General features: G+C 41.8%; 1 protein-coding gene across 1 annotated transcript in view; it reads right to left on the bottom strand.

Annotated features, from left to right (window-relative positions):
• ints1 (integrator complex subunit 1) overlaps nucleotides 1-20,677 on the bottom strand; it is a 101,165-nt gene that overhangs the window by 64,700 nt on the left and 15,788 nt on the right. The window contains exons 8-17 of the mRNA XM_078239863.1: nucleotides 18,616-18,761; nucleotides 17,274-17,415; nucleotides 16,205-16,381; nucleotides 14,825-14,933; nucleotides 13,237-13,357; nucleotides 11,809-11,886; nucleotides 8,431-8,588; nucleotides 4,709-4,805; nucleotides 3,212-3,303; nucleotides 1,665-1,725 (exon numbers count right to left, since the gene is read on the bottom strand). Coding sequence (XP_078095989.1) covers nucleotides 1,665-1,725; nucleotides 3,212-3,303; nucleotides 4,709-4,805; nucleotides 8,431-8,588; nucleotides 11,809-11,886; nucleotides 13,237-13,357; nucleotides 14,825-14,933; nucleotides 16,205-16,381; nucleotides 17,274-17,415; nucleotides 18,616-18,761 — 1,181 coding nt within the window. The remainder of the gene's footprint in view (nucleotides 1-1,664; nucleotides 1,726-3,211; nucleotides 3,304-4,708; nucleotides 4,806-8,430; nucleotides 8,589-11,808; nucleotides 11,887-13,236; nucleotides 13,358-14,824; nucleotides 14,934-16,204; nucleotides 16,382-17,273; nucleotides 17,416-18,615; nucleotides 18,762-20,677) is intronic.

The raw sequence follows: 20,677 nt of genomic DNA on the forward strand, positions 1-20,677 counted from the left end.
TAATATTTAAGAAGTATTTAGATGGGCATTTGCGATGCCAAGGCAAACAAGGCTATGGGCCCAGTGCTGGAAAATGGGATTAGAATAGTTAGGTGGTTTGTCTTTGACCGGCGCAGACACGATGGGCTGAAGGGCTGTTTTCTGTGCGGTGTACCTCGATGACGCTATGGGTTATGTGGACTGCACAGCACAGACACATACTTTCGGGCCTGTGCTGGTGCTCATGCTGCACATGAGGATCTTTCCACTCTCACAAAGAGCTGAGAAATAAACAGAAAAACAGAGCAAGCCAATCAGCATCTATAAAGAGAAAAGGCAGGTTATGAAACTTCAGATGTATATGCTTCCTCACAACCTAAGGGGGTTCTGATAAAGAATAAGCAGCTGAAACATTATAACCTCTGTTTTCTTTATAGCGACTGATTGATCTGCTGTATATTTCCAGTTTCTCCTTTTTAATTCATTCTTATGGCTTCCCACCTTTTTGTCATGTGAGTTCTACCACACTGGTTTGTGCACTTCTTGATCTCTGCAGGATTGAGGAGAGTGGAAGGTACAGAGAAAGAAAATCAGGCACACCCTGCAGCAGGTAATTACACCGGGCAAATCAAATTCTGGTTCCCTAACAAAAGTCATCTGCATTTCTGTTCACTCCGCACCCACCAGAAAAGAGAGAAACAAGCCAACAATGGGATCAAACATATTGATACTCCTGCAATTACTATTTCTACAATTTTTCATGATACCTATCAAGTGAAAAGGAAACTGACTTGTTCCTATGGTTCTGCCAACATTACTGAAGCTGGGATTACACTGTACTAACACTCGGAGATCTATAGCTGCAGTTTACATCCTCTGGATACCAGGTTACAGATTTATGCCAATGTACTTATACAACTGCACATAGCTCTGTTCCCTGGAGGTGAATTTTGAAAGCATCAGCATAATTTTCTACATTACAAAAAAAGCTTTACAGTAGTAAAGGAAAACACTCCAGGGGTACATAGACACTTGAAACATTTTTCAAAATATGCTCGACACGGCACTGGAACTATCCCACATGTGGTGTCAAGCTTAAGAGCCACTGCCTTCTCAATTCATATTGAATGTCAAGGATTTGCCTAGCAGCAACAGTAACAAGAATTTAAAGAGGCCGGAAAGGTAGAAATCTGCCTAGCAACAGTAACAGCCAGCATTCCCAGGGGCAGGCAAGGCTTCTAAAAGTGATCAGGGCATTCTAAAGGCATGACAGCATCTAAAGATGATCAGGTGTGAATTGCTGTAGTAGTTGAAACAGATTACTTAGATGACTGCTATAGGTATGTTTAATTCCACAAGCAGAAACAGTTTACCTAAATGACTGGGTGATTCAGGGCTATAGACGTGCTAAGCTCCACAAAAGGAAAACAATTCGAGATACATAGACAGGCAACTCTTGAGTTTGAAATAATAAAAGGGGAAACAGCATAACTGTTACCCCCCTCAGAAGTAGACAGGCCAGTCCACATCTCATAGCCAGAAGCCAGTCCACACCTCACAGCCAGGACAGCCAGGGCCCATTTAACAGCCATAGGGTCCTGTAACATCTTTTACTTTTCAGAGATGCTATAGTGTTGCATCTAAGTCTTAGAGCCAAGACACGGCAGGAAACCTTTGTCACTCACTTTGTCATCACCATTTCCATCAGCATCTTCAGGGTTGGGTACCCTTCCCATGCAGCCAAACCTACAGATATAAGAAATGTTTCATTACCATTCTCTAAACCATCAAATAAGTCAACTCAGATATAAATACTTAGACTTTTTAATTACTTTAAAACTCCTTATAAGAGTTTAAAGAATTTTACAGTACATAAAGAAGCCCTCCAGCCCATCATGTCTGCACCAGTCATCAAGCATCTATCTATTCTAACCCCATTTTCCAGTACCTGGTCCGTAGCCATGCATGCCATAGTGTTTCAAGTGCTCAATTAAATGCTTCTTAGATATTGTGAGGGTTCCCGCCTCTATCACCCTTTCAGGCAGAGAGTTCCAAATTCCCACCTGGATGAAAAAGTGTTTCCTCAAATCTCCTTACCTTAAGTCTATGTTCCCTGGTTATTGACCCCTCTTCTAAGGAGAAGAGCTTCTTCCTATCTATGTCCCTCATAATTTTGCACACATCAATCAGGTCTCGCCTCAGCTTTCTCTGCGCTAAGAAAAGCAACCTCAGTTTAACCAGCCTCTTCATTATTGAAACACTCCAGCCCAGGCAAAAATCCTGGTGAAACTCCTGTGCACCCTCTCTAATGGAATCACATGATTCCTACAAGTCAAAAGCATACATAACTGAAGTGGTTGACTTAGTCTCCTTTGTAGAATGGGATAATTGGGTGAAGTTGCCATTTGCTGACGCTGCGCCTCAGTGACAAGGGTACAGGCCTGCATTACTGAAGCTGGTTTTCCACCCAGTCAGGATTAATGGATAGAGAGGAAGACAGTTAATTTTTCTTCAAATTACTTCTTGAAAGAGGAGATTAAAACCTCTTGTTCTATCTTTCTCTATGCCATTGAGATATCATCACTGAGTGACATATCAATCCTCCCTTCATAAGCCTTGCTTTATCCACACAAAATACTGTGGAACAATTGCAGCTAATCCACAATTATATTCTCTCTCACTTCCCTCTTATATTGAAAACCATCACTTGCACTTACATCCAGTTGCACAGCCTCATCCATGTTACTGTTCCTTTGCATACAGGGAGGCAGTGAAAAGCAGCAGGCTACTTGACTGTGGAGAGTGTTACAACTGAACCAGATTCGATCCTCACTAAGTTTGCTTGTCCTTCCTAGCAGGGGTCAGTATCCAAGGTGGTGCCTTGGCTGATTTTGCTCTTCCCAAGTTCCAAAGCCAATCGTAGTACGTCTGATAGCTGCATGGTCTAAAGTTCCCAGACCAGGAGTCGAACCTGGAACCCCCTGGACTGTGCTGTTTAATATGATACCACAAGGTGTGTTTACTTGCACCAAACACTTTCCCATGAAAAAATTACCAATTTGCAAATCTGAACACAGAGAACTTTAAATAATCTACCCAGCAGGTGGATTATTAAAAGCCTTTGCACTTTCAGTTACATCGACAGATGTAACACAGAGCAGACTGCACAACTTAATTAAAGAGCTGCCTGTTTTTTTGGAAAGTGGCAACTGCAATTCACTATGAAACTCACCAATATTTTGCGGGTTAAAGGCATTCACAACCAATAGGAGCAGCCAAGCCTTCCAGTACAAGGAAGAAATAGCTAGAGCAGGAGGCTGATACCTGGAGGATGAAAAACAAAAACTCATTCACATTAAACAGCACAGACGATAGTACAGAATAACTGAAATGGCGGCAGTAACGTGGCAAGACTGATATGTATTTTGCTGCATGTTACAGGGGTACAATTCATACAAATAACAAGACAGTTATAATTCTTGGGGAGGGTGTTCAAAGATTATGACACACCAAGATATTTGGGTAAGCTATAAACATCATGTCAATTTAGACATGGCTACCTTTGAGAATCACATTCCATAGATTATGTATTATGAATCATACATATGATACGTAACATATAGACATAAATAGCATATATGTCAATATTAAGCGCATTTTATGCATTATTATGTATTGTATCTAGTATACATATTATGTAATGTATGTTACATGTTCATATATCATAGATTATGCATTATACATTTATGCATTATCTATTCATTAATATATCATGTATATTGTGCATATGTATAATGTACATAAGCCCTCCAGAGGCAAGGGAAAAACACCACAGGAAAACTGCCAATTGTCTGTCTCTCTCTACAGATATACCCAATCTCCTGGATGGAGATCAAGCAGCAAAAAAATCATGGGCATAAAGCATGTCCAACCACCATGAATATAGTGGGTGACTGCATCAACATACTGCAATACCACAGCCATCTGAAAACCAACTTGCTCACAGCAGTCAAATTTGCAAACACTCCTGTTGCCCTTTCTATCATCACCGACTCAAATTTATCTCCTTCATTTAACACTGACTTATAGCCTTGGGCACAAGCCCCTTACACAAATGGTCATTCTACATACAAGTCCAGTCAATGTGCATTTATAGGCTGTTGAACTGTGCAGAGCATCACAGCAGAGCCTGATTCTGTCCCAAGGTGAATGCATGCACTTTTCAGTGTCAATCATTTGAATAGCAATCAGGAGCAGGCTAATTCTTCTGCGTAAGTTGTACAAAACAAGAGAGGGGAAATGGGATAGTTTTTTTTGTTCGGAACACAGAAGCTTGTTATGATTGAAAATACATTTCCTGAAAAAATGTCGAAGCAGAGTTAATAATGAATGGGATTTCATTATTTCTTTAAAAAAATCAAAACAAAAAATTGCAAGGCCTTGGGAAAAAAACCAGAGACTGGGACAAATTGGATAGATCTTTCAAAGAGCCTGCAGAGACAGAATGGGCTGAATGGTCTCCTTCTTTGCTGTATGATTCTACAATCTATGATTATATGAAGCTGAGCTGAGAGAGCACAGTTCAGTTACATCAGCAATATCCAATTTGTTTTGCTGTAAAGACAATATAGTTAGTGTTTATTTCCTTATGACAGGTTTTAACATCTGCATTTTGAAAATCAACTAAATAAGCTTTGCTCAGGTTGGGGTGATTAGACTGTGGACAAACCCTGGCGGCAGCTGAATATTTTCAGGGTGATGGTAGGTGCACAAGTTCAGAACTGCATCAATTAGCTGAATCCTCTCCACGTGAAGAACTTCCAGGTCTGAAAGAGAAATTACAAAGTAATTGGAGACATGTTTTATTGTTTTTTTAAAAATTACACAGTTCACAAATAATACAAAAACAAGCAAGTGCATTTTGGGAGAAACCTTGGCAAAAAGAACCATTCATTGGAACTCTGAGGAAGCTTTGACCTGAAACATTCCTTCTCGGTGTTGGATGCTGAACGATTTGCCATGCATATCTAGAATTTTCATTCTAAAAAAAACCTTTCACAAGCACAAAGGGTAGTTTAGACATGTCGAGGATGCTGGCTGTAATGATAGACATTTATAACTGGAGACAGCAATTTTAGCACAGAGGGTTATGACATTACTCAGTGGGTTACTGTTGTGCACGGATTGATGTTACCACCCCTGGCAAACGAATGCTTGGTATATCAGCTCACTGCTACACTAAACCAAGCATGTGAACATCAGGTACTGAGAGGCATCTATAATTGGAGGAAGAAGTATTAGCACAGGAGGCAGCGCGTTCATTGATATGGTTACTACTGTGCACAGATGCACGTGTGAAGCAATCATCTGCCATGGGTGGTAACATCAAGCCAGAATACCTAATTACTTATTTATAAATATACATTTATATCCTTACTTCTAGATACATATTTATTTACTGAGCTTAAACTTTTAAGACAGGTTGGAATAAAAGTGGATTGCATTCCTCGAGTTGAATTGGTTGAAGGGTGAAGGGAGTTGATAGCGTAGATACAGAGAATTTGGTTCCTCTGGTGGTTGAAAATTCTACTAACTCAGCACAAGTAAAATGGATGAGAAATTAATGCATTTTAGCAGATATTTTAACACTGACATGATGCATGAAATCAGCATATAGTATTTAGTTATTGACTGGTTCAGATTAGTTTATGAATATGAATAGGCCAGATGCATTTAAGGGGAGCTAGATAAGCACATCATGGAGAAAAAACAGAAGATTATGTTGAAAAGGTTAGATGAAAAGGGTAGGAGGAGGCTCATATGGTGTATAAACATTAGGTATAGATGCCGGCGTTGACTAGGGTAAGCACAGTAAGAAGTCTCACAACACCAGGTTAAAGTCCAACAGGTTTATTTGGTAGCACAAGCCACAAGCTTTCGGAGCGCTGCTCCTTCATCAGGTATTTGGGAGTTCTGTTCACAAACAGGGCATATAAAGACACAAACTCAATTTACAAAATAATGGTTGGAATGCGTGTCTTTACAGGTAATCAAGTCTTAAAGGTACAGACAATGTGAATGGAGAGAGGGCTAAGCACAGGTTAAAGAGATGTCAGAGGTTTACAGCATGGAAACAGGCCCTTCGGCCCAACTTGTCCATGCCGCCCTTTTTTTTTAAAAAACCCCTAAGCTAATCCCAATTGCCCGCATTTGGCCCATATCCCTCTATACCCATCGTACCTATGTAACTATCTAAATGCTTTTTAAAAGATAAAATTGTACCCGCCTCTACTACTACTTCTGGCAGCTTGTTCCAGACACTCACCACCCTCTGTGTAGATATGTATTGTCTCCAGTCAGGACAGTTAGTAAGATTTTGCAAGCCCAGACAAATGCTCTCCAAACAAGCATTGTGACTCAGTACCATCCCTTTGCCTTTTCCACAAACCCTGCACATTGCCTGGGCTTGCAAAATCTCACTAACTGGCCTGGGCCCCCTATTGTTCGTCATTTATATAAATGACATAGATGACTATGCGGGGGGGCAGGATCAGTAAGTTTGCTGATGACACAAAGATTGGCCGGGTGGTTAACAGAGAGTGTCTTGGGTTACAGGAAGATATAGACGAGATGGTCAAATGGACGAATAAGTGGCAGATGGAATTTAACCCTGAAAAGTGTGAGGTGATGCACTTTGGAAGGAGTAACTTGACAGGGATGTATACTATGAAAGGTCTGACACTGGGAAGTTCTGAAGAACAAAGAGACCGTGGCGTTTTTGTTTTTAGATCTCTGAGGATGGAAAGGCAGGTAAATACGCTGGTAAAAAGGCATATGGTACACTCGCCTTTATCAATCGGGGTATAGATTACAAAAGCAGAGAGATCATGATGGAGTTGTATAGAACTTTGGTGAGGCCACAGCTGGGGTGCTGTGTGCAGTTCTGGTCGCCACATTATAGGAAAGACGTGAACACACTGGAGGGGTGCAGTGGAGATTTACCAGGGTGCTGCCTGGGATGGAACATTTATGAAGAGAGGTTGGATAGGCTTTAAAAAGTACCTGCATGAATACTTGGCACACCATAACATTCAAGGCTAGGGGCCAAGTGCTGGCAAGTGGGATTAGGCGGACAGGTCAGGGCATTTCAGATTCGATGGGCCGAAATAAATAAAATGGTTCTGTGAATTTGATCAGCAGCCTATCCGCCCATTCCACCAATTTGTCTATGTTCTTTTGAAGTTCTACAAGGTCCGCTTCACATTTCTAATACTTCTAAGTTTTGTGTTATCCGCAAACTTTGGAATTGTCCCCTGCACACCAAGATCTAGATCATTAGCATATATCAGGAAAAACAAGAGTCCCAACACCGACGCCTGGGAACACCACTACAAACCCACCTCCAGCCCAAAAAATATCCATTGACCATTACTCTCTGCTTCCTATTCTTCAGTCAATTTCGCATCCATGTTGCTCTTGTCCTTTTTATTCCATGAGCTATAACGTTTCTCACAAGTATTGTATTGAATGCCTTCTGAAAGTCCATATACGCCACATCGACACCATTACCCTCATCGACCCTTTCTGTAACCTCCTCAAAAACTCCTGCAAGTTCCATGCTGGTTTTTCCTAATCAACCCATAGTTTTCCATGTGACTATTAATTACACCCCAAATAATTGTTTCTAGAAGCTTGCCCAACACTGATGTAAAACTGACTGACCTGTAATTGCTGGGACTATCCTTATAAGTTTTTTGAATAAAGGTGTAACATTAGCAATTCTCCAGTCTTCTGGCATCGCCCCTAAGTCCAGAGAAGACTGGAAGACTATGGCCAGTGCCGTTGCAATTTCCATTCTCGCTTCCTTCAATATTGTCTATTTGATAAGCTGCTTTTAGGAATATTCATGTTGTATGCACAACAGCTACAAATGGTCCACTGCTCTGCTCCCGCACTGCACATGGATTATTTAATGTTGTAACACATGTGATCTTCACGTACTGTTGCAGTTTCAAAACTGATCACACCTCGGCATTTAAAAGAAAATCAATCTTTGGGTCATGAATGTCACTGTCATTTATTACCTATTCCTGGTTGGCCTCCAGACGTTGGTAGTGGGCCACCTTCCTTCTGAACCATTCTAGGCCATGCGAAAGTACTCTCACAGTGCCATTAGGTAGGAAGTTCCAGGATTTTGGTCAAGTCTCCGTGATATATTCTCAAGTCGGAATAATGTGTGACTTGGAGGAGAACTACATTCTCATTGACCACACACCCATTTCCTGTGTCCTTCCAGGTGGGGCAGTGGGTGGATTTTGGGAGGTGCTACAGAAGAAAGCAATCCTCAAACTAACTGCAATGTGTTCATGAAGAAAGCTCACCACCACCTTTACTACCTTCCCAACTAGGGGTGGATAATACATGCTGGTCTCAATCACACAGTCATCTTACCGTCAGCCTGCACTGATGCAGCACGTTTCACCAGATGGTCAGCAAGTTCCATGGCATCAGCTGGTCCCAGAGACAGGTCTCGTGACAGCCCAATGACCAGGATCCTCATCAGAGTGTCCTCCAGGAGTGGGACCTCCGAGCACAACCGCAGAAAGAAACTGAGGGGAAATGAAATGAATGACATGTTATACAGCACAGAAGCATGCCATTCGGCCCAACCAGTCCATGCCAGTGTTTATGATCCACCCAAGCTTCCTCCCATGTTTCCTCATCAAATTTTTTGATTGTAACACACTATTCCCATCTCCCTCATGTGCTTGTCTAGTTTCCCCTTAAATCCATCTATATTATTCACCTTAACTACTCCCTCATGAGTGACGCATTCTCTATGGATAGAGAAGTTTCTTCTGGATATCTTATTGGATTTCCTGGGGACTGCCCTCTAGTTATGCTCTTCCCCACAAGAAGAAACATTCTCTCTGTATCTGTTCTATCAAAGCCTTTCATAATTTTAAAGACCTTTGTTAGGTCACCCCTCAGCCTTCTTTTTACCAAGAGACTTTTCCACATAGCATGCATTTCTGGTATCATCCTTGTATATCATCTCTGCACCCTCCCCACTGTTTATACCATTTTTAAAAAATATGGGGACCAGGACAGTGCACAGTACTCTAAGGGCGGTCAAACCAAGGTTTAATGCAGGTTTAGCATAACCTCTCTACACTTCAATTCGATTCCTCTAGAAATAAAGCCTAATGCTGGATTTGCTTTTTTTATGGTCCTGCTAACCATTGGTGCAACCTTTAATAAGTGATGTATTTGTACAAACAAGATCTCTTTCTATGGCTTTTCCACAGAAATCATAGCTCAGAAGGGGGTTATTTTGTCTATTATCCAATTTGACCCACTACCCCTGCTGTTTCCCCATTTTCATCCAATTCTTTCTTTTTCAAATATTTATCTACTTCCCTTTAGAAAGTTATTATTGAAGCTGTTTCCACTATCCTTTCAGGCAGTGCATTCCAGATGACGAAAACTTGCTGCATAAAACTATTCCCATTTCGTAGGATCATAGAATCCTACAGTGCAGAAGGAGGCCATTCAGCCCATCGAGTCTGCACCAACCACAATCCCACCCAGGCCCTATCCCCATAACCCCATGTATTTATCCTTGCTGGTCCCCTGGCACTAAGGGGCAATTTAGCATGGCCAAACCACCTAACCCGCACATCTTTGGACTATGGGAGGAAACCGGAGCATCTGGAGGAAACCCACGCAAACACGGGGAGAAGGTGCTGACTCCGCACAGACAGTGACCCAAGCTGGGAATCGAACCCAGGATCCCCTGGCGCTGTGAGTCAGCAGTGCTAACCACTGTGCCCCCCATTTCCTCTTAAAACTTTTGCCAATGTGTCCTTTGCTTACAGATCCTACCGGTTTCTTCACATAACCAGAGAAGGTTAAAGGGAGATGTGCTATATTCTGAGGGGTTTAACAAAGTAAATATGGAGGACCTGGAGAAGCTGGAATTATTCTCCTATGGAGCAAAGTCCTAAAAACTCAGGAAATTAAAGCCAAATTTAATGTTCCAATTCAATTTACATTAGCCAGTTGCTATTTAAATTATTGGATATATACAAATGAAGAGGATACAGTGCATCAGTTTCATTTTCTTGTCTGTGATAATAAACTCCAAAAAGCTATCTGACCCTGTGAGGAGGAAACCATCAATCAAGTGCTCAATCCTATTCTGGGCACTGGCTGCCTCATAGCGCTGAAGCACCAACTGTACAATTGAGAGATCTGTTAATGCAGCAGAAATGGAAACAAAGTCCTTGCCTATGTATTTAAATGGTAACTAAAGTCACTATTAGATGTTGGAAATAATTCAGCAACATATTGTCAGGGAACCTTGCCACATACCCTGAGATAGCTCATAAGTACCTCTGTCACTGAAGGTGGGCGAGGTAACAACATATCACAAAAACTAATGGAGCGATTTCAACAAAATATGGTACACAGATCAGGTATGGCCCAAGGAAGAACTGCTTAGTATTTATCAAAGATGTGATTCCAGATCCCAGAATTTCTAAACAACTCACTAACACTGTAAGATAGGGTAAACTGATTCTTTCTCGAAGAATGTTGGGGGTTGTTTTATTTAGAATATTGTCAATTGTTTTAAAATGTCTCAGCTGCTGTGGTGGAATTTTTCACAGCTGTCAAAATATGAGCAGAGTTTTCGGAGCAGGTCGTGTGATGATACTGTGCCTTCAAGAAATTTATTTCGGTCATGTTTCTTCTGCAGGATCTGGTTTGGCAGTTTGTTTTATTATTGGTGCCGTTGTGTCTGCATCCGGCAGCCGTGTTGTTACTGCAGCAGCAAAATCGATCTTAATTGCTACAATGTTTGTTTTAATCCGGACGAATGCAGGTTTGTTATTTTAGTGTTTTTCCCTGGGGTTTTGCAGAGTGGGACTTGATTAGGGTGATTGACATGTAAAATCATGTGATTGGGTGGAGCTAGGCTTACACAGAAAAATCAAGTCAGTTGCTGCTTGAAAGCTACAGAGAGAAGTAGCCCTTTTTCGCTTTGACGTCTGGAGACTGAGATCTGCCAGAGACCAGGGGTGCGAGCTTACTCGCCGGTCACGTCACACTCCTGCGCACCCAGCCAAATCTCCATTCACTGCAGTGGGATGGGAAAATCCCGCCAGTGTGAACAGCCATAACATTTCGGCCTCGGTTTATTTCTCTGAAGTTCTATTGTTTGAGGATATATCCTTCTCTGGAAATTGCTGTATGGGAGTCAGAAGGCAGGAGTCTCTCTGTATCTGCCCAGAGGGGTTAAAAGGCTGCAAATGTAGCACCCATACGAGCATATCTGTTTTGTGCTGATTCTGAAGAGGGATTTATGTCCATGAGCTTACTGCTTAAATCGAACCTATAGAGATGGATAGCTGTTTTGTCATGTTTAAGTAATTCAATTAGTAAAGTTATGCTAATTATTTTTGTTATTTTGTAAGAAATGTATTCTTAAATAAAGTTAATTTTAATAAAAGCTACCGAATGGGTCACTTGAATCATACCTGGAGCGAAACACCTTATGCTCACCCTAATGCCAAAAATGAAAAAAAACCGACTAACTTCACAATGTACCTTGAAGTTTCTGACCTGGTCCCTAACATTATTGGATATGGATAGGCCTGAAGCCTTCTAGGTGAAATAGAAGCTCTTAATGAAAACATTTCTTTTTTCAGCTGTGTATGAGTATGAACCAGGCAGGGAAAAGCCTCATTGAAGAGCTACGTAATTGTCATAATGTTGAGTTAACATACTCCAAGTGCTCTCTTCACTTGTTGAAAATAATGTGCTTACTTTCTGTCACTCTCCGGAGGCCAGTTATCCCATTTGTAGTATGTCTCTGGCTGCTCAGTGAAGAGCACCTTGTGCAAACTGCAAGAAGAAGGATGGTTACATTGAAACTTCACTTAAAAACAAGCACAGAATAGCATAGACTGATCTACCACTCATATTCACTTTAAACTTCCGACAGAAAGAACTTGCATTTCGAGAGTGTTTTTCACAACCACAGGACATCCCAAAGCACCTTACAGCAAATGAGGTACTTTTGGAGTGCAGTCCCTATTGGAAACACAGCAATCAATTTATGTACAGCAAGGTCCCTCAACCAACGAGATAAACAGATTATCTGTTTTTTAGTGATGTTAGTTGAGCAATCATTATTGGCCAGGACACTGGGTACACTTCCCTGCTCTTCAGACTGATGCCATGAGAGCTTTACATCCACTTTAGAGAGTTGACAGGGTCTTGGATGCTTCATCCAAAAAACATCACCTTCAGCAGTGCAGAACTCCCTCAGTGGTAACACTGAGTGTCAGTCTAGATTTTGTACTCATCTCTAAAACGGCACTTGAACCAAAACCTTCTGATTCAAAAACAGAAGTGAAACAACTGAGTTATAGCTAATACTGGATCAGAGAAGTGCAAAACTGTCAAGTAGCAATTGCTGGTAAGGTCAACACATCCCATTGGGCCTGGGAGATGCCTCATCTCCTGAGAGGGTACTTTGATTTAAACACTCCATCATGAGGATGTAAAAGAGGAAGGTCCTCTACTTCCTCCACAATGAACTACTCAGCACAAACAGAAAATGCTGCAAGTTCCCAGCAAGTCTGTCTGCATTTATAAAGAGAAATTAGAATGCGACTGGTCTATTCCAACTGGGGGTTATGTTTTGTCCTTCTCACCTAACCTTATCAGCCTCTAATTCTCGTATGTTTATCCAGTTTCTCCATAAATGCAGCTCAGGGTCACAAAAATGGAAATCCATATATATGCAAGTTGTCAAAATGCTCCTACATCTCAAACTCAAAAAACCATGATTGTAGAATGTTTGGAATAAGCCCACTTCATTATTCCAATTAGATTCAAAAGTGATGTACAAATTACTAGAAATATTACTAGGCCCACTGTCCTTTTAAAGCAATGAATTGTAACATTCCCTGCAGAAAAGATGCTGATGGTGAAAACGTTTCTAATGTAAGAGTCAAAACTTAGCTAAAACTAACTAAAACGTTCCACACCCACTATAACATTTATCTGTTTCGTTGCATAAAAGTTTTCCAATTTAACCAGGAAAGAATTACATTGTCTAGGTGAAATGCTGACATCATAGGCAAGTGTGCTGACTGTACTGTTCCAATGAAGAAATATGACTGGGACAGGAGGGTTCCCTGGTATTACATACAACACTGAAGTCAATTTCCAAATCTGGGCACATACCAATGGATGTAATCCTTAGGATTCAGTTTGCAGATGGTGGGAACCACAGTGTGAAGCCACCACACAGTATCTCGCTGGATAGTTGCAATCTGGGTCTGAAATGCACGGAGTCCTTCCAGGTCTTCAATCCGGGAGAGAAAGACAAAAGACACGCATCTTTCATACATCCATTGACTAGATTTCTCAAAGCCATTAAGAACATTAGAAACAAGAGCAGGAATGTGCTAACTGTGCCCTCAAGCCTGCTCTGCCATTCAATAAGGCTGACCTTTACATCAACTCCATGTCCCCAGATTAAAATTCACATGAATACCAAAGCTGCTTGTTTGTACTTGTATCTGCCAATGGTGGCAAACAATCAAAGTAAACCGTCCAACCATTTGATTGTAGTGCCCTACAACCATAACCAATATCAATTGACTCAAGCATGGATAAATCCTGAGATTTTTCTGGCCTGTATAACTAAATTCCATACTGGGGCCTACACAGAACTGAGAACAGAAACAGGCCTGTTCAGTGCACTCATGGTGATAAGTTAAGCAGATCAAATTTATAACCTCATCAATGTGAGTACATTTTGGCACATAAACTATAAAGCAAGCAAAGATATCAAGAGCACAAACAGCTGAAGGTTGCAAGCAGATAACAGGTCATATGCCGCGATGAGTTTAATAGACAGGGTGTAATACAATGATGTTCATTATTGCTCCCTGTTCTGTACAGGCTTCTGGCAGCAACATGATTCTCATTTATTGTATTAATATAGAGTTAACACTGAATCCCCCATTGGAATATGAAATTTAATGGCAGTTAATTCATACACTGCAATCTGGGGACTAAACGACTACAATAAGGAAAACACTGTCTGAATAACACAGCCTGCTTCATTTAAAGGTATACCTGTAAACATGTATCCCTAAGCTTTCTATCTTTGTGAGCTACTTAAGAAAATATCCATGGAGCCTGATATAATGCCTGAAGTTCCTATTAATCTGCTTATCCAGTATCTCAAGTTGCTAATACGATATGATTGAAAGAACTTGCATTTAGATAACACCTTCCATAATCTCAGGGTTCTCCAACACACTTTCCAACCAATGAAATACTTTTTTAAAGTACAGTTGTTGCTGTAATGTAGGAAACGCAACAGCCAATTTGCACACATCAAGTTCCCATAAACATCAATGTGATAATGTCCAGAGAATCGGTAGAGGGATAAACGAGGGCCATGATACTGGGAAGAACTGCCCTGTTCTCCTTCAAAATAGTACAACAGGATCTTACAGGTTTACAGAGGGAAAGTGGGGCCTCAGCTCAATGTTTCCAGTAAAGAATTGCACCCTTACACAGCTCAAAACTTCTCCAGTACTGCACCTAGATTACATACTCAAGTCTCCAGATTGGGACTTTTGTGGGAGTTTGGTGAGTGAAAATTTGCTGCTACGTTCTCTACATTACAGCAGTGACTACACTTCAAAAAGTATTTCATTGGCTGTAAAGTGCCCTGAGATTTTAACAGTTTAGTCCAATCACACAATTCCCAGAAAGGGTTGTCCGACCCCACAGCTCGCCCTGTGCAATTCCTTACTCTTCTTCTCGCCTTTGTCCCAGGCAAGCCCTGCTTCTTTCACTTGAGCTGTAATCCCCAGCATCATCGACAGGGTCAGCAGGTCCGTCACTTGGATCACAAAACGCTCCTACATAACCAAGAAAACAACTTAGTATACCTGGCTGTAAAATGCATTTGTCATATTATTTACGTGAAAAGACAAAGGAAACCCCAATTAATAAGCTGATAGATTCCCACTTCTTTTTGTAGCATTCAGCAGTCACTGCTGTAGATATTTGTTACTCGCTGTAGGCTTCTGGGTCATAAAAGCCAACAGTGGCACAGTGGTTAGCACTGCTGCCTCACAGCACCAGGGGCCTGGGTTCAATTCCGGCCTCGGGTCACTGTCAGTGTGGAGTTTGCAGGTTCTCCCAGTGTCTGCGTGGGTTTCCTCCGGGTGCTCCGGTTTCCTCCCCAAAGATGTACAGGTTAGGTAGATTGGCCATGCTAAATTGCCCCTTAGTGCAATACGGATTAGCAGGGAAATACATGGAGTTACAGGGATAGGGCCTGAGTGGGATTGTTGTCGGTGCAGGCTCGATGGGTCAAATGGCCTCCTTCTGCACTATAGGGATTCTATTATATTATCATAGGTGAATTCAGACCCCCCCACAGTCTCTGCCATCACCATACCATAAAAAGATGATGGCAATTTATCAAACGTAATGAGGAAGGGATGTTGTTGATTCTGCTCTTCTCTTGGACAACTTGCTGCCACTTGGGGTTATGTCAAACAATACTCAAATTACGTGATGTGTTTGTTGCACACCACAATCTTGCTGATCTAAACCATGAAGCCTCAAGCCTCGAAGCAGATGAGAATCTTGCTGCTGATCATTGCTATGTTGCCGATCCGCACCTACACCGATGGGTAACTCTGTAGTTTCTATGGAAATCAGTCAATTTTTTAAAATGACTCATCAAATGGCTCAATTGGCAAATTCATAGTCTGGTTTGGTACCGAGCCACACATACAAACACAGGAACAGCCCATTCAGACTCTCCAGCCTATTCTGTCACTCAATAAGATCAGGGAAGACTGCACATCTTTACTGACTTAACACCAAGGGGACAGTGTAACATTATGGCTGATAAAGCAGGGGCTGTGGGGTAATCTGTCAGGGTATCTGCTGATGGCTCCCATTTGAAGAATGGCCAATTGGCTGAGGTTTAAGAGAAACGCAATGGAATTGTACGGCAGCATGTAGCATCGCAAAGGATGAGAGCAAAGAATAAAATTCTAACAAACAGGAGGTTAGGTATTTTGATAACTCCAGGTGTCACTGTGTGATTTCCTCCCATCGGCTTAGTTACTTGAACCTGTGTACTACAGAGCCGCACTTACAAACCAGTGCCCACCTTAAACTCCATTTCTAGATAAGTCTGTTCCTTCCGCTCCTGCATCAGACCCAAGCAGAAGGACGGGAAGTTAATCTCGTGTTTGGTCTGTTTAATAATTTCCCGCAGTAGCGCTCGAGATGCACGAAGGTAATCGTCCTTATTGGTGAGTAGGTCCTGGAACACCATGGCCAGGTACTAATAGAAAAAAAAACAACAACCTTAATATACATGCAACACAGCTCCCCCACAAAACTCTGCACAAATCACATCAACCTAATCACTAACCAGCTAACAGATACAAAGAGATAGAGCAGTTCAATCTGTTGATAGTGTGGTCCAGTCTCTGAGCCACGCAGCTCAGAGAAGTGTCAAGTTCAGTTTCTGGTCGGTGATCATGGCGCTGCTCTCAGCAAACACAGCTACAACCAGCTTCAGTGCCCCTGGGATTGAAGTTACAAGGGGACACCAGATGAAAGCACGTGGACTGTTTAATTCCTTGCATTTTGTTTAGCTTCTGTATGAATTACACCGATAGAACTTACTGTATAGGGACAGGACAATTAGCTGACTGGTCTATGTTCCACACGGACACCCCTCCACTCCTCTTCATATAATCCTATCAGCATTTCCTTCTATTCCTTTCTCCCTTGTGTTTATGTTGTTTCGTGTTAAATGTATCTAGGCTATTTGTCTTAACAACTCCATGAGGTAATGAGTCCCACGTTGTAATCACTCTCAAAATCTAGAAGAGCATCCTGTATCTTTCTGAAGTTGTCAAGAAATGAGTTGCACAATCAATCAGTGGCAACTCCCTATTATGACCCTCCCAAAGGCCCTTCACTTAATAATTGGCAAAGTACACACCAGTCCTCTGGCCTATTGCTCTCCAATCAGTTGCTGGAGAAAAGTGATTCATCATTTGCCCGTTTCATCCCCCCCCACCCAGGTTGGTACTGTACTGTTCACAGAGTTGTGCAGTAGGTACACAGCTAGTACTTTTGCTTTGGCATACATTTTTTTGCCTAATGTTTAGTGTGTGTGAAGCTCCAGGTCTGATGTGATTGACTGTACGCAGTGAAGGGCTCACCTTGGGGGCCAGCTCGGAGTTGTGCTGTAGCACCGTGTAGAGGATCTGCATGTTGTTCGGGTTCCGTGCATTTGACAATTCGTTAAAAATCACAAACTTCACAAGCGTCCCCAGGTTATCCCGGTGAGCATTCAGTAATTCCCTGAAATCGCAGGAGAAAAACATTAAAGCAAGGCACTTATACATTTGTTTTATATTGTTACTATATAGTATAGATGTAACATGAGATTCAAAATTCACTGCTCAAAATGGTAATGAAAACAGATTGAATAATAACTTTCAAAAGGGAATTGGATGAACGCATGAAGTGCAAAAACCGCAAGGCTATGGGGAAAGAGCAAGGAATTTGGAATAACTGGACAGTTCTTTCAAAGAGCTTGCGCAGGCACAATGCACAGAATGGCCTCCTTCTATGCTGTATGACTTTACAATTGGTTATTCACACGGCAAACTTCATCTGCATTTGCAAATTATTCATCTGATTTAATACATTTGCACGCACTTTTCAAATATCAACAGCAATCTATGGAGATACTGGTGTGCAGTGGATAGCACACTTTGACTGGATTCTGATCCAACCCAAAAGATGAATTTAGCATCTTTGATATGTTAGGGTAAGGAAATCTAACTCAGATCAGACAGTTAGCAGGTACAGAATCTCCAGTGTATTGTAAGACTGGGATATTGTCCTGCAGGGAGCACACACAGTCATCATCCAGGACCTATGATTAGAATAGTCGTCAGTGATGACCCAAGCATGCTACACACAGCAGGTTTCTACATCGATTAAAGTACAAGTAAAGGCTGTGGGAGAAATTGAAGTACATAAATAAATTTGTAAAAATGATCCTTTGTTACATCGAACGCATAGCACAAAAAAATACCACTCAGTCCAACTGGTCTATGCCAGTGTTTATGTTCCACGTGTGTTCCCTCCTCCCCTTCTTCATCAAACTCTATTTCTTCCTCCATCATATACTTCTATAGCTTCTCCTATTCAGCTCAACTAACTGCATAGCAACCACTGTCTGGGTAAAGAAGCTTCTTCTGAATTCCTTATTGGATTTATTAGCAGCTATCTTATATCAATGGCACCCTAGCTTTGGATGAAGTACATCTTCCCAACTTCTAGTCTTTGGATTCTGAAGAAGTCATATTGGACTCAAAATGATAACTCTGCTTTTTCTCTCCACAGGTGCTGCCACACCTGCTAAATTCTTCCAGCATTTTGTGTTTATTTCTTGATTTCTAGGATTGTTTCCCTTTGGCCTCCATAATCTGTCTGGCTTCCTAATCCCTCCTGGGTACAGTTAACAGGACAGCTGGTGGTTCAATTACTCACTTAATGCACAGCATGTAATGGTTCAGCAACACTTTAGGCTTCAGGCGAATTTTGATGAGATTCGACATAACCTCCATGTCCTCTGTCCCATGTGTAGAGCAGTTGGTGCATACTGACATCAGCAGGTCCTGAGCTGGGCGGGTCAGCTATCAGACAGACAGACAGTGAGTAGTTACACACACAGGGCGAAGGTGTCCATTCAAATTAGGATATGCAAAGCACAATGAGATTCAAATTTCCCTTTCATGAACTCTGATTGTAATCTTTAGATCTGCTACTGAGCCTAAGGCAGAAAAATGTTGAATTAAATTTTGGTGACGGGAAGAAGAAAAGAGATTGACAGAACACTGCAGGTACACAACCTCAGTATTACCTTCACAGTCCTTTTTCAAAAGAAAACGGTAGCATTTCATATATGCCTCATTATCATTTGTTCTTTGATATTGTGGAGGACAACAACACTGCATTTAAATACTGCATCTAATGTCGCTTCACAGGAAAGTTATCAGACAGCATTTGAGACTAAGACATGGTCATTAATGGTAGCATGATTAAAACCGGGAATTTGCAAGAGACGGAATTGGAGGAGAGCAGGAATCTTGAAAGGTTGTATGGCTCAAAGAGATACGGTGATGGGGAGGGCAAGGCCAGGGAAGGATTTGAAAACAGGGATGACTATTTTAAAATCAAACCATTGAAGATCATCTCACTTTCTTTGCAGTGAGTTATTTGATGACTTTTCAGACCTATCTTTTGCTCGATATGAGCTGCAACAGATTAGGGATCTTGAGGCTCCAGGGGGACTTCCTCAGCTGGCATTTTAAATTTAGCATGAGCAATGCTACAGGGTCCATGCTTTTTCATTTTGAGCAACTGTTGCCACTTATGAACATCTATTTTTCATTGCTTCAGAGTCGCTCTTCACCAATTTTTATATCTCTTATAACATACATATTATAATGGGGTTATATTATCAGTTAATTCAAAGGATTTCCATTTGAAATTCTGCAGCATTCGTGATTCAGTTCCTAGTACACAGATGGCACCACAGCATATAACTACCATGGGGTTGGGCTAAATCTTACCAAAGAAATGCTGTTTCCGGCGAGAAAATTGGCATGTTTCTCTCTCCAGATCTAACAATATTTTGCCAAAAAAAATCAAGGGCTGTGTTTCACACACACCAGCAAAACCCGGCTGCAGTGAGATCAGGGCACCATCATTAAAGGGCGCCCCAATCACAACATGGATAAACCTCCCCCTCAGCCCACCACAGAAGGGTCAGGGGCTCCCCTCCTCCATCCCCAACCAGAGTCCGTCCTCCCTCACCGGCCACAATGAGGCCTCTACTGGGGCCCACCTCTTGGCACAGGTTGGCACTGCCAGGTTGGCACAGGCATAGTGCCAACCTGGCAGTGCCAACCTGTGCCAAGGGGCAGCGCCAGGGGCATGTCCCTCTCTCCCAGGGGCTATACTTACCTTTACGCTCCTGGGGAGACACCCGACAGGTTCACATCTGTGTGAACCTGTTGTAGACCACGCTGATATCAACATACAGCAGAGGGCCGGGGAGGGGGGGTGGTCAATATTTGGCAAGGGGGTGAGTTAATAATATTTAAATATAATCACATGAATGTAAAGCAGATGCACACCCAATATGGACATGAAAGTGTTGATGTGACTGGCGAGGATTGGGAAAGATCCGAAATCCGACTTCTGGATCTTGAGGCCCTGCCGGCATTCACACGGATGTCAAACACGGACTCAAGATCGCCCTCTGCACCTTACTGACTAAATAATTAAGGATTGGTGGAGGAAATTAAATGAGAAAAATAAATTATTTAACAATTACAAAGAGTTTTTTTGTTGTTCCATGAAGTAGGGTTTGGAGTTTGGTCAAATGTGGTCGAAAGTTTATTTCACAACATTACCACACTGAAGGGAAATTGAGGTCCAAAGTAGGTGGTGTGTTTTAAGAACCATAATGTCCGTTCCCATTCTCAGATGTCATGTTCAGTAAAACAAAGTTCCTTTATTCTATTTCCCTCATGAAACTGTGAAC

Source organism: Mustelus asterias, chromosome 23 (genome assembly GCF_964213995.1).
Source record: "Mustelus asterias chromosome 23, sMusAst1.hap1.1, whole genome shotgun sequence".
In the NCBI taxonomy this organism is placed as follows: Eukaryota; Metazoa; Chordata; class Chondrichthyes; order Carcharhiniformes; family Triakidae; genus Mustelus; species Mustelus asterias.